Source organism: Gymnodraco acuticeps, unplaced genomic scaffold, assembly GCF_902827175.1.
Source record: "Gymnodraco acuticeps unplaced genomic scaffold, fGymAcu1.1, whole genome shotgun sequence".
NCBI classification, from domain to species: Eukaryota; Metazoa; Chordata; class Actinopteri; order Perciformes; family Bathydraconidae; genus Gymnodraco; species Gymnodraco acuticeps.
Window position 1 is genome coordinate 3,605,356 of NW_022990235.1, and position 14,852 is coordinate 3,620,207.

General features: G+C 44.0%; 1 protein-coding gene across 3 annotated transcripts in view; it reads left to right on the forward strand.

Moving 5' to 3' along the window:
* Positions 1 to 14,852, forward strand: part of bsnb (bassoon (presynaptic cytomatrix protein) b) — a 66,568-nt gene that overhangs the window by 2,781 nt on the left and 48,935 nt on the right. For all 3 annotated transcript variants that reach the window (XM_034219013.1, XM_034219014.1, XM_034219015.1), the window contains exon 2: positions 5,203 to 5,593. In XM_034219013.1, the coding sequence (XP_034074904.1) occupies positions 5,203 to 5,593 (391 nt within the window). The remainder of the gene's footprint in view (positions 1 to 5,202; positions 5,594 to 14,852) is intronic.

A 14,852-nucleotide genomic window follows, 5' to 3' on the forward strand; every position in this document is an offset into this window, starting at 1 on the left:
GTTAAAGCTTATTTATTCTTTCAATGCATGTTACATGTTGGGATTTCAGTGGCAAACAGCTGGAGTTTTGTGTCACAGTGACTACAAATGCTTCAAATTGTTCTGCTTTTATTGAATGTGTGTATTTGATATGTAAGCTGAACCAGTGCAACATACTTCCACCGTGTGTGTTATCATCTCAGACCGTAGATGGTCCATACCAGTACTAAACCATGGCTAAATATGAGCTCTGCTCCACTCCCTTGTGCCGCTCTGTGTATTTTGGCAGAATGGAAACAGTGATATGTGTAGTTAGAGGTGCACCCAACCCAAGTGGGTGTTGTTCATTGCATTAGAGACAGAGCTAAGAATACGATTCCACAAGATAAAAACCTACCCAACAGTCTTTGAAAAACCCAGATGGTTGTTTAACAACGCTTTCTGAATGTGTCTCCAGAATCCTCGAAGACTCTGTGACCATCTGGATGGAAAGAAAATATGTTATCTGATGCACCATAAAAAGATCTTCAACTCAATTTGCAACTACTTTTCCTAACATTTCGTACATGTCATGAGTCTTTACTCAATACAACCATAATGTTCATCTATTATTTTGTATGTAAGACACATCAACATAGCAATATAAATCTGTCATTTTGTTTCATGATATACACATTCAGCAAAGACATTCTGGCTACTATTTCTGTTTGATTAGGAATAATAATTGCAACTCGGGAAACAAAATAAGACATATTTTGATGGTGCTGTGGGTGGGATACATGTTTTTCCAGATGGTTAGAAGACTCTCTAAAGTTTCTGAAAATGTCTTCAGAACAGCAGTAATTCTTCTAAAATGTCTATAAAATGTTACCAGCTTTTTAAATGTTTTTTAGAAATTGAAACTTTGACTTTAATGTACAATAAATAAGAGGCACAACCCTTATCTAAATGACACACACTATGAAACAAAACATAGCTGTAACACACAGCGTGTCTGCTATCTTTTGGGATCCTTGAGGGGCGCTCATTGTGATTGTATGTAGCCTGCTTTATGTGACAAGCCTTTTCTTAAAGGTGGGGTAGGTAAGTTTCAGAAACCGGCTCGAGGGCACTAAAATTTGAAAGTACACAGTCGAAAAGAATCCGCCCCTTCCTTACAGAGCACCTCCTCCAACACACATGAACGCGCACATGACGTCAGCAGACTGGTGAAAGTGGCCGCCTGTTGCTGGCGAGTCATTGAAGTACTGCTGCAATGCACGCCCAATGACGGCATGCCCAATGAGGGCACGAGATACATTTGTGCGTGCACGAGATGGAAGGCTGACAGACAGGGCGGCAATCCAATCCGTTTAGCCGGCCCGGCTAAACGGATTGGTTGTACTTTTTACAGTATTACGGCTTCCACAGATGACATTTTTTTATGAATTTTTTGTCAAAGCACTTCAGATATTCATTGCTATCGGGATGTTAAGAGCATTCCATGGAATATAACAAAAAGTGTATCTCGTGCCGGTTTCTGAAACGTACCTACCCCACCTTTAATGTGTCGCACTGCAGGTGGGAGATTTAAAGTTTCAGCACAGCTCCTGCATTTGCATTTGACCAACATGGTCTCTCCCTCAGCCATGTTCGACTGCTCATCAATACTTTTTCAAGAGTTTGCCAAACCTGTCCAATTTGAAATGATAAATTGGCAGCAAATAAGTACAAATTAGAAGTGCATTGGCTTTCAACACCCATGTTCACCTCTGTCAGAGAATGCAATAATTAGTTTAATGAATATTGGAACAGTATTGACTTGGGTCTATTTTTCATAGCCTCTGTCCAAGGTTTGGCTATACGAAGAAAATAAAACACATTAGCTTTGTTTCTGATTCCTTTCCATTTAGTTTGAATGCAGCACCAACAAGGTGTTTGCTGCTAACAACATCAACTAAGAACCAGTTCTTTAAAAATAATGCTTTTTTCATCATGTTTGACAGAAATCACATGGATATGTTTTACTTTCTTACTTTCAGTCGGGTAACAGGAGCTGATAACGAAACACTGTAAAACATTGTAATGTAAATGTAATGTAAAAACAAAACAAAACAAGTAATGTGTCCATCAGCCACAGCATGTCAACAATATAATTCAACCCACTGAATATTATAAAGCCAGGTGTATTTCCCTCAGGGGCTGATCATTACCTCTTTCCATTTCACTTCCAAAAAGATTATAGTCACTGACATTCTTCACACCTAAATCGATGAACATTTCATGTGGATGTATTCTCTACATGATGCCTTTAATGCGCATCTGGCCCTCACAAACAAACGATGCATTCAAACATGTTCTTATGCATCCACAACATCTGTGGTCTGATCTTCTCATATTATTAAATGGATGACTGGATATACGTTTCACTCAGAAGCCAGAGATACAAATCAATAAGAAACGTATAGAATCTCCATTGTAGGGATACTGATACAGATAAACTGTGTCAGGCTAAGATGAAGTACTGTCTAATATTTTCCTTTTCTATTTCCCTGACATATTTGACAAGTCACATGCATTACATTACATGTCACTTGTTAGACGCTTTTATCCAAAGTGACTTACATACATTCAGTACTGTGGACAATCCCCACAGGAGCAATTTGGGGTGACGTGTCTTGCCCATGTACACAACGACATGCTGACTGCAGTGGGGTTTGAACCTGTGCTCCCCTGATCCGAACACTAACCCACTGTGCCACACGCCTCTGCCAATGTTTTAAAAAAAATAAGGGATCTGTACAATTCGTTTTTTAAGTAACCAGTTGTTGATAGTTAAGTTAACCCCTTCGGCACCTTGTACCAGACAGTACTTTGATTTACGCCCTCAGAGTTGGTATTGTCAGTAACAATCTGGTATTGGTGCAGTGCTGCCGGAGGATACTAGAGTAATGGGCCCACATGTCTGCTGAGATTTTAATGAACATAACTTTGGTTTAATCTTTCCTTGTTCAAATTGAAATGGATTTTACAATTACTTTTTGATCAACGTTTTTATGTCAGGAACAGGAGAGGCTCAGATGCTGGCCTGTAAAATGTTGGGTATCTTGCCAAATAGGAAATAGTTACCTTCTCTTTCAGCTTTATCAAATCTGCTACTCATAAATTCATATTTTTAGTATATCCATCTGTGAGATGTGACTCTAAAGCTTTTACTGTAATTGGAACCACTCTCCAAACTATCCCAATGAGAAATGTTTATTGACTTTTCCGTACCTGCTTGGTCCCACCTGTCCAGTCTGACAATGCCAAATCATATGTTCAAATCATGATGTCCAGTGTGTGCCTATTAACACAACAAGAGTTTATACACTTTATGCATCATTTAAATAAATAGTTTAATATGCAATTATTTCCCAAAATGTTGACCTTTAATTGTCACTTAGACCTGGAGCTCCCATTACAACACTTTGCCAACGTAGAAACCCTTTGCTATCCACTTCTATCCAGCAAACTATTTCTCTAGAAACAATGCCACACGTTGATCAGTGGTCAGTAGCTTTAACAATATCCTCTCACAGCAAGAAAGCGCCGTCAGCACAGTGTCAGTGTATAAACCCCAGTCACGCCTGTGTTGAATTTCAAATGTAACAGTCCAGTGATGGTATGAAGAGTGCAGGTTTTCCTGATGGGCTCACGACTGTGAACACAGGACTCCTGTGGAGAGTGGAATAATGTCGGAGTTGTGCAGCCTCTATCAGCTGTGACTCATAATTGCTAACAAACTCTAATGTAATTCCTTTACTCCTCCATTTATTTCCAACAATCTTTTCACTGTAAATGCAGGGCTGCTGTTGAGACTGTCTGGAGAATGACGAGCATGACAAAAGGTCTGAGTTGTTAGGACAGTGGAAATCCTCCATTCCTATTTCATTATTGGTACTAATGCCTGAGGGCTAAATGAGCAAGAAAACCAAAAGTTGACAGTGCTGTTTCTGATGCACTCATTTTTTCCACCGTAAACATGTTGCTGAAAGCAAGCCACAAAGAGCACTTCAAAGAAACTGATAGAGGCTATATAAAATATTCAACATATGCCTCACAGTTGGCCAAGGTTTTGAGTAGTCTGATATCACCCTATGAACAACTATAACATGTTGTAATGGCATGTGGACCATGTGCATCCCACAGCTGAAGGCTTCCAAAATATACTCGTCAAGTAGAAGTACTGCTCGTTGTTGAATGTACTTTGAGATCACTGGTATGAAAAACATGGACAATTATAGTTGTGACAAAGTGTTCTCAGCGTTCTGGGACAAAGTCAGAGGTGTAGACTCAAATGACCAAATATTCTGTAAGTGGTGGTCAAAAAAACAAATTTCAGTCTGCAAGTTCGGACATGAGTGCAAAGACTTTAGATTTACTCGTCATTTGTAAAACAATGACTTGCTCCCACCTCTTACAGGAGTGTAACCTAAATTGTGCATGAAGTGTTTTAATTGCGTTGAGGATGTTGGATGAACTGTTGTGCTGTTTGGAGAGAATTGTCTAAAGGGTTTTGCAATGTGTGAACTCGTAAAGGACAAATATTTGTGTTTCCATTTGTAATCCACTTGTTAAATCTCCTTCTATTCAGTTTTTCAGCTAAAATCCTGAAAGTTGGGTAAATAAATTCCACATTGTTATAAATAAAAGTGTTATGTGATATAAAAATAAAACAATGACAAAAATAACACTAGCAAAAAAATGGGAAAAGTACCCCCCAGTAAAGTGACCATAAAGTCAGGAGTCACGTCATGCATTATATCATTTCTTCTCAGAGCCACTAACCGAGAAATGTATTATCTCCAAATGAAGGCAGGACATTATGTCTCGGAGCCACGGACTAAGTGTGGGCGGGGCAGCTGAGCAAACTGCATGTCTCGCCAAGAGTGAGGCTAAAGCAACCATGTGGCGCTCTGCAGATGTCTCCCTTAGTAACGACAAACAGAGCTATCAGAAGCTCTGGAGCTGCATCCTACTGTAAGGTGTTTTGAAAGGGTAAGAAAGCCTCCTTCACTTTTGTAAGTGAGGGAACTTAACATGTGTCCTAGGTAGGGGTGATATCAGGTAGATGCTAAAACATGAAACCTTGGACATTTGCGCCCTATAAACTACCACGAGGCAGTGTTTGCCACAGAGTGAGGATTTGTGTATTGATTTGAGGATTGAATCCATTGTCACTCTCCTTATCATTCCTTCCAGACCACCCCCGTCAGACCCAGGCCCTAAAGCAGGAGTCCAGAGTGGTCATGGGACAGGGGACCGGTTGGCCTCCCACGACACTCATCAGCATGCCGCCCCTCAAGGAGAGCAGGGCCAGGGTCATGTGGCGCGGAAGAGTCTGCATGTGGATGTGGGGAGCAGCAGGACGGGGCGGTCCCCCTGTGTGTCCCCGGACAGAGGCAGCGTTCCCACATCCCCTTACTCTGTGCCACAAATTGCACCTATGCCTAGCAGCAAGCTGTGCCCGGTCTGCAAAACCACCGACCTGACGGGCAGCGGGGACGACAAGCCGACCTACAACACCTGCACTCAGTGCTGCTCCATGGTGTGCAACCAGTGCGGCTTCAACCCCAACCCGCACCTCACAGAGGTAAGTAGTGCGTTCACAAGATGATACAATTGTAGGGACATTCTTCACATTTTCCCAAGTGACTTTTATTCGTTTTATTTGTCGTTGTCAGGTCACTGCACATTTCTGCTAGCGTTATAGTGTTTTGTATGCCTCTTCTGAAATCTATGTAGAGCTCTTTAGATTGTAAACACTTCATCAATGGTGTCAGACTTATGGAATATATCATGTTACCTTAATCACTGAGTATTTTAAACCTTTTGCTTTATAAAAACAATATGTCTACATGTAAGGATCTTCAACAGTGTGATCTTGCCACAGCCAGCCCCCAGTACTTGGCAGGTAGCAGGTGCTAATTTCATACCCTGCCTAGTTTCATAGTAGTTTTCGCCACAAACAACCTAATACATAAATATGATATACATATTATGTGGGACAGGTCATCAGTATCACTCTGCCCTGAATTACAGACACAGCCAGCATCTGCCATTGTGCATTCATGTGGAAAACAAAAACATCTAAAACACTACCACCAAATGGCAAAAACACTAAAACAAAGCTGCTGTACAATTGAGTGCACAAACAGATTCAGAATGAATTCAGCCATACCGTATTAAAGACTTCCTGGAGGCTCTATGACAATGATTTACCAACAAATGGTTTTCTGAATGAAACGTTATAAAATCTAAATATTTTACAAACCTGTTCACAGACAACCGGGATATTATAAGTCCTTGTGATTGTGAACAGGCAGACGAATCCTGCTTTAGAATAGGAGCAGGCGTTTTTATGTCAGGATTATTTACTTACCTTATTTCCCCAATGTGGAGCAACACTCTTGTACAGTATATAAAAAACATGTATATTGACTGTACCGCACATTGTACAGATCTGTTTTAAGGCTTGCAGTTTTTAATTGTTGATGTGCTCCCTCCCTACGGTAGGATAGGATGCCCATTCATAGCATAGCGGATGGTGTTGAGGGAGGCTGTATGAGAAAAAATGACGTCAGAGCCTACCTTATATATTATAAAGCATCTTCATATGAACAGGAAGGTCTCTCAAAGCAAGTGTACATTTAAAAGGATGTTGTTTATTGTGGGGGATTCAGGTGCTTCAGTTTGGTTTCACTTGTTCAGTGGTAATTATTTTCTCGTTGACATTTGTGAGTAATGTCATTGATGACTATTGTCGGCTGTGACTGGCTCGCAGGCTGGATCGCACCAACTGGAACTGAGCTGGATGTAAGTTAGTCTCACGTTGATTGAGAGCTGTGAACTTTTAACTCAAGCCATTGTTTGCCTTGATTGATGAAGTGTTTAATGATGTGGTTAGCTCATGATCTTTAAACCCAGAATTAATGGTTATCACACAATTTTGTGCCCAGTAACATATTGGACAATTCATAATAGCTGTAATGAATTGTAGGACCTCATCTTAAAGCAAGGGTTATGTTCTTCTCTCGCTGATGTTCATAGTCAATGCACACAACCCTTAAACAAAGCTCTATCCATCCGTCCTGTCAGGCACTAGTGAGCATCCAAATCATACCCAGAGCCTCTCCAAAACAAAGCTTTTTATAACGCAGCCAAACGCACCACATCCCCCCATCATTCACAATCATTCACATGCACCTAAACAGTCATCACCATTAATAGGTAGCTATTGCCTTCATCCTAAAATAAATTACTTCCCTAATTTGAATTAGTCTATGCTTCACTGTTACTGTGACTCAAGTGCGGCTGTGTCATCCGTCACAAAGTTTCACATCAACTCCAGTGAGTCATGTTGCAAATTGTAGCCAAGATGCAATGTCAGTTAAGCTGGCCTACAGGCTATCAGAGCAACTGTAGACTGAATTAATACCAGGATTCAGGGAGCACATGTTAAAAAATGTTTTGTGGATGCATGCATTTGTATGTAAGTGTGTGTTTGTATGCTTAAACACAGGCTGTGTATAAGAGTGGAGACTTTGCAAGGTTGTGGTAGATGTAAGGACTAGAAAGAATAGCGCGGACCAAAGCGGAGATAGACTGCAGAGGATAGATCGTGGCAGGGAGTGAAAGGGAGCATGGCAGTACAGGGAACGGCGGAGGTGGATTTTATGTTTTTTTTTCAGCTCAGCCTTTTTGTCAGATGCTGGCAGGGAGAGAGACTCTGAGGGAAAGCGTTCAGCCTCTGGAGACCTGAAGATTTACCCCCATAACCTACTTAGCATGGATTGGGCTCTTGCCTCACTGCAGCAGATCTAACACAGCCTTATCACTCAGCAGTGAAACTGATGATGGCCACATTGTTGCTGATCAAGGTGACGATAACGTTGAAGAAGACGATGACTGGAATTAAAGTCACTCTGATGGTGAGGACAAGGAGAGAGAAGCAAGCTAAGAAGGTTGAAGTGAAAGTGTCTGTTCTAAGCAGGATCAGATGTTGTTTTACTTGTGTTTACGTGGAGACAGACTTTCAGGATTTTCAAGGATTACACTTGTTTTTTTGTGGTGTTTTTTTGTGAAAAATCACCTGTTGCATTTTCTATTAACGACAGTATCCTATTGAAATCAGTTGAATGATTGTCTTCTGATTAAAACAAGGGCTCAGTTCCCTTTGTCAGCTGCATTACAAATAGTTTACAGACACTGATTGAACTGTGCCGGATTACAGAGATAAAATGAGCAAAATCTGTTACTGAAGAGGATTTCCCTTCAAATGACAGAACGATGGCAGTGCTGATTAAAATGTTCATAACCGAGGGCGATTTCCATTTTTGGATATTTTAGATTATGCTTATTCACCACAAAGTCCCAAATGAATCTCCAGCTTTGCATCAAAAGTATAAATTAGATAAAAAGAATTTCCCCCTTTTTTACATTTAGCAAGAAGGCGATTCACAGCGGGATTTGTCATGTAACAGAATCATGTAACATTGTGTGAGCCATGACAACAGATGTTGAAATACAAGTTGATGCCGTGTTATACTTGAATAAGGGAATGCGATTTATAGAGATGTAAACAATGAGCAACACATGGGTGTTGTGCCACAGTATGTTAAAGGGCTGTCAGTAAACCTGAGTTGACGAGATTTATTTAGACATGTTGGCTCTGAATGTGCAAGCAATCAAACATGTCATCTTGTGCGTCGGGTGCGGATGATGTAGAAGACAGAAACATAAAAAAAATAGCTGTACATTTTTTTTCAGGAAGGTGGGGTTTAATTAAAGACTTTGTGATCAAAGAGGGGAGGAGAAGCAGGACTGACATGGATAGACTTGGAGACAGAGAATCAAATAACAGAGAAAAGGGCTCAGAGAGGAAGTGAACGCACCCCAACAGTGTTCTCCCACCATCATACCGGGGAACATCTGCTTTATAATTGGTCCAATTTCTATTTATAGATTGTACCCTCCTCCTGTCTGCAACAATGGCTTGGTCCTGTGAAGCCACAGCTGAGAGGGAGAGAGACAGAGAGAGAAAGAGAGGGATAGCTGTGTGGTCGCAGAGGGATACAGAATAAAAGAGCAAAGGCATCATCATAAATGAACTAGTTAAGAGTATTCACGCGTTGCAACACTAAATGATTCAGCCCCAATACAAAAATAAATCAAAGCAATATTCTGGGGCAATTTTGAGAAGAAAGTGTTTCTCTTTGCAGTTTGATTTGCTTCTCCACGATGAAGGCATCTGCATTGCAAAAGCACACTGCAGATGGATTTAAAAAACTATTTGAACTTCTTATTAGTTTTCTTTGAAAAGTGCCTTCGAACTGCTTCTTTTATCCAGAAATCCCACACACTAAACAAGACTAGTTTTCAACAAATGCTCCCACACAAAATACTCTTTTTATATATCTGCCTCCCCGATCAAAATACATTTATATCAGTTATGTGGTTACTTTTTTTTTACTCCAACATACACTATTTTACATTCAAACATTCCAACTTCAGTCCAAAAACAAATTCGTATGTTGTTGTTCAAGCTTTATTTATTTATCTTTTTTTTAAAATATTTTAATACTTCTCAACCGACTCAGCCGTTCTCCTCAGATGTGCAGAGCATTTTAGCGTCTTTCAGCTAATTGGTTTTGTTTGAATTAGGGATGCTCCGATCGCCAATTTCGGGGCCGATCGCCGGAATCAGTATCGGCCGATACCGATCGCCGATCCGATCAAGTGGGCGGGGCCTAAATGGAAGATTTAAACATCACTTTAAATCTTCCATTTAAAGTGATGTTTAAAACTCAGTTAATGGGTGGGGCTCATTCACTGGAGCTTCCACAAACAACAATCAACTTAATTATTACATTCAAATGATGTACATTATTCAAGTTTACATTCACTTTGGATAACACGGGAGAAATTAGCGGAAGCGCTCTCTTTTCCTCTCTCCCTCTCCCCTCTCTCCTGACAGCCTGTCAGTATCTCATGCAGCTCACTGATCCAGTAATGAGTGACCCGACAATGAAGAATACATATATTTATAATAACTAGTTTAGCTTGTTCCAGAGGTAGATAAAATAGCTAAGTGTGTTAGGTCTAACTCTTGCGGTACGTCCACACAGCAGCTTTTCGAAAATCTTGGAGCTGGGCGTGTCTGAATGCTTGGGGATTTTTTGCGAGCAACGCGACCAACAACCAATCACATGAATCTCCCGCCCCCGACATACAAAGCAAAAAACCCAGGGGATTTTATGCGAGCAATATATATATATATAAACTCCCCAAACAGGCGAAAACCTACCAGTTTCACCCACTGTCTCTGCCACCTCCCTCCATGCCTGGTTCCTCCGGTTTGTATCCCGTTAATAGTTCTGGTCGTAAAGAACCGGGTGATTTGCTACCGTAATTTCTCGTTTGGAATATGAGGAAATGAACTGCGGTCTGGTTCTCCCTGTGTGTGTGTTTCGCTGCGCTTACCTGTCCGGCGGGCGGAGCTGCAGGATTTCTGCTTCACACACGTTGCATACCGCTATTTTACTGTCTTTTTCGGACACCTTAAAATAATGCCAGACCGGTGAAGCCATTTTGGCGAGCTTGTTTTGCCGCACACAGAGAAAAGTGTCATGTATTTTACGTCATGCGATCGGCTCTCGCGATCGGCATGTTTAGAGATCACCGATCGATCGGTAGAGAGTGAGTATCGGCCGATATCGATCGGTGACCGATCGATCGGAGCATCCCTAGTTTGAATGGTCCGCAACTTTAATAATGTCTAGCTGGTGAACATAGTGGAGCGTTTAGCAGCTAAAGAGGTGAGTGCACGTTAGACCTACATTTGACAGGTGGCCAGACCGGGCCAGACATGCTATTCGACATAATGCAAATGTTGTTCTGTGTCTACTCGACGTGTTCTTCGCATAGGTTCTTCGGCATCAGTTTGCTTAAAGGTGGGGTAGGTAATTTTGGATAAATCAGCTCGAGTGCGCTAGGATTTGAAAATACACAGCCGGAACAAATCTGCCACTTCCTTACAGAGCCCCTCCTCCAACACACACGAACGCGCACATGACCAATGAGGGCACGAGATAAGTTTGTGCACAGATGGAAGGCTGACAGGCAGGTAGGCCATCCAGTTATTTTAGCCGGGCCGGCTAAAATGATTGGTCATGCTTTTTACAGTATTACGGCTTCCACGGATGACATTTTTTAATGGATTTTTTGTCAAAGCACTTAACTTGATATTCATTGCTATCGGGATGTTAAGAGCATTCCATGGAATATAACAAAAAGTGTATATCGAGCCGGTTTCTCAAACTTACCTACCCCACCTTTAAATGTTTGCCACAACAACTTAAGGTATAATTAGGTGATATGATGCCAAACTATGTTTTTACAGTTGTGCTCCCAAGGTGCAGCTTTAAACTTCTATAAATTGAATTGAGTGTAGTCCATAAATAATTTTCCACTTGCACTCTTTTTGTAAAAGTACAGTATTTATTTAGCCGTGACTAGAATCTATAGGTTACTTACGTAACCCCAGTTCTCAGAGTAACATGAAGTGAGATGTCTCACTATGGGATGCGCCTCATCGCGGAGCAAACAGAAGCATCAATCTCATTACGCCAATCCTGATTGGCTGGTGATCTTGACGTCAGCGTCAGGGAATTCACCCCCTATAAGTAGCTTGCGCCACGACGCATGCGTCATTCAAAATAAGCACCTCTTCTCGCTTCACCATAGCAAGGAGGGCCGTCTGGTGAGACATCTCACTTCATGTTACTCTGAGAACTGGGGTTACGTAAGTAACCTATAGTTCTCATTCATAACACTCCGTTCGATGTCTCACTATGGGAAATTGTAGCTCCCGTATTGTCAGATGAGCTTATCTCGAAAATCACCAAACCAACCAGAACTTAACAGGTAGAGCTCTGACTCAACCAGGTGCCCAGCACTGCTTGAGTCACACTGGGAGCAGAACGTCCAGCCTGTTAAGAGGCGGACAAAAGTGAGCGGCGAGGACCAGCTCGCCGCTGCACCAATGTCTTGGATGGACAGAGCCCAGGATGCAGTCAGACCCTGAGTCGAAAGAGCTCGCGGACCCGAGGGTGCCTGCGAACTCTGACACGTATGGGCCCCAAAGCAATTGCTTCCACAAACCAGTGGGAGAGCCGTTGCTTAGTAACAGGCTTGCCCTTATAAGGGTTAGCCCAGGACACAAGGGGTTGGTCATTATGACGAAGCACCCTTGATCTGTCCCTGTACGTGCGTACAGCACGGGCTAGACACGGCAAATCCGGCCGCTGTTCCCCGGAGGAATACAGTGGCGGGGAGGATGCCTCAATGTCAAATGTGGTACCTGAACCAACCGCCTTAAGATAAAGGCAGGGTTGGGCTTCAACCACACTCTGTTTGCCCTGGGGCGAACTGAGTGCATGAAGACTGTACAGATAGTGCATGAGTGCCACTGGCTCGCTTGGCAGCTGCCAGGGTCAGCTTCATGTCACACTGTATTCAGATTGTACCACTCACGGGCCAGGCCCATAGAGCCAAGCGCTCTGGGTGTGGGTGAAAGATCGCCCCCCCCCGCTTGGGACAGTATGTCCCTGCGTAGTGGGAGCTGCCATGGCTGCCCGCACAGCAGCTGATATATCTCCGCTAGCCAGTACATAGCTGGCCAGTGCGGAGCTATCAGGATAAGTGTGTGGCGTTGCTCTCTCACTCTGGCCAGAGTTGGGGGTATCAGAGCCAGGGGTGGGAACGCGTACAGAAGGCCCGGGGGCCAATCGTGCGCGAGTGCATCCACGTCTAACGGTGCATTTAGATTGCGCATCGAAAAGAACAGCTGACACTGAGCATTGTCTTTCGAAAAGAACAGATCCACCGCGGCTCTGCCGTAACGCACCCACAGCTGGCTCACAATCCTTGGATGTAGAGTCCAGTCTGCATAAAGTGGTATACCTCTGGACAGTAGATCTGCCCCGAGGTTCATCACTCCCGGTACGTGCATCGCTCTCAGAGAGAGGAGACGTCTACCGCTCCATAGGATCAGTTTGCGCGCCAGTGTGTGTAACTGGAGAGAACGCAAACCCCCTTGGCGGTTAATATACGATATTGTGGTCGTATTGTCTGTCCTCAAGGACGTGATGTCCCCTGAGGAAAGGCAGAAAGCGTTTTAGGGTGAGAAACACCGCTAAAAGCTCCAGGTAATTCATGTGCGCCCGCTGGAGGTCTCTGCTCCAGAGACCCCTCACCGGGCGACCTTCATAAATACCTCCCCAACCTGTCAGACATGCGTCCGTGGTGACCACTTTCCGTGAAAGGACAGCACCCATAGGCACACCTCGTACTAGAAAAGTCGGGTGCAGCCAGTGGCGCAGTGCCATTACGCATTTCACAGTAACCATCACTCTCCATGGCGCGCGGGGTTTAGTTTTAGGGCGGCCACCCAGCGCTGAAACTCCCTCATGTGTAAGCGTCCCAGTCGTACGACCAGGATGGCTGACGCCATGAGCCCCAGCAATCGCAGGCATGATCTGAAGAGAACATGTTTGCGCAGCTGGAAAAGAGCGAGACAAGCTCTGAAAGCTTTCACTCTTTCCGCTGACAAGCGAGCTGAAAAGGGCACCGAGTTCAGGTGTAAACCCAGGAAGAGTATAGTCTGCGCGGGGCACAACATGCTCTTCTCTGTGTTTATTATGAAACCCAGGTTGAGCAGGTGCTTTACGAGGACATTTGTCTGCGTAACAGCCTCCTGCTCCGACTGTGCGAGAAGCAGCCAGTCGTCCAGGTAGGTCGCCAGGCGAATACCCTGTTGTCTTAACGGGGCTATCGCGGCTTCCGTACATCGTACAAACACCCTTGGACTGAGAAACAGACCGAAGGGGAGTACTCTGTATTCATAACAGATCCCCTGAAATGCGAATCTCAGATATTTCCTGTGTGGGTAATATACTGGGATGTGAAAATACGCATCTTTCAGGTCGACTGATGTAAACCAGTCGTCTTGTCGCACGAGCCGCAGCAGAGATGTGTGAGTGAGCATTCTGAACTTATATCTTTTTAGATATTTGTTCAGAGCCCTCAAATCAAGTATTAGCCAAATTCCGTTAGGGAACGAGGAAGTACTTGGAATAGAAGCCGCCCTGACTCTGCTCGGCGGGTACAATAGATATAGCCCTCTTTTCTAGGAGTGAGAGAATCTCTCTCTCCAGAATATGGGCTGACTCTCCTCGGGCCTGCGAATGCAGAATGCCTGAGAAGCGAGGGGGGGGGGGTGACGGTGACTTGGAGTCTGTAGCTCCGTGTAACTGTCTTGAGAAACCCAAGCAGATGTCGTGAGCATCTCCCGCTGTATGCTCCTTAGAGCCAGCTGAGATGTCACGTCTCTTCCCCTCTGAGTCTCTATTTGTTGTGTTATGGGGCCCTCCAGTGTCTGAGCACTGTGGTGCCCCATTTCGACAATCCCCACCGACACAGCGCATGCGTGTGGCGGTGGTGCCGTTACGGCTCCAGCCGGCACTGCGCATGCGCGTGACGGTGGTGCCTTCACAACCCCAGCTGGCACTGCGCATGCGCGTGATGGTGGTGCCTTTACAGCTCCAGCCGGCACTGCGCATGTGCGTGACGGTGGTGCCTTCACGACCCCAGCCGGCACTGCGCATGCGCGTGACGGTGGTGCCTTTACAGCCCCAGCCGGCACTGCGCATGCGCGTGACGGTGGTGCCTTCACAGACCCGTCAATTGTCCGCCCTTTGAGAGAGGCCGTAGCTGCTCTCAGAAGGGGAACAGTTGACGGACTGTTTATTGTTTTTATTGTTTTTCTTTTCATTTTTTCGAGCTGCGCCCTT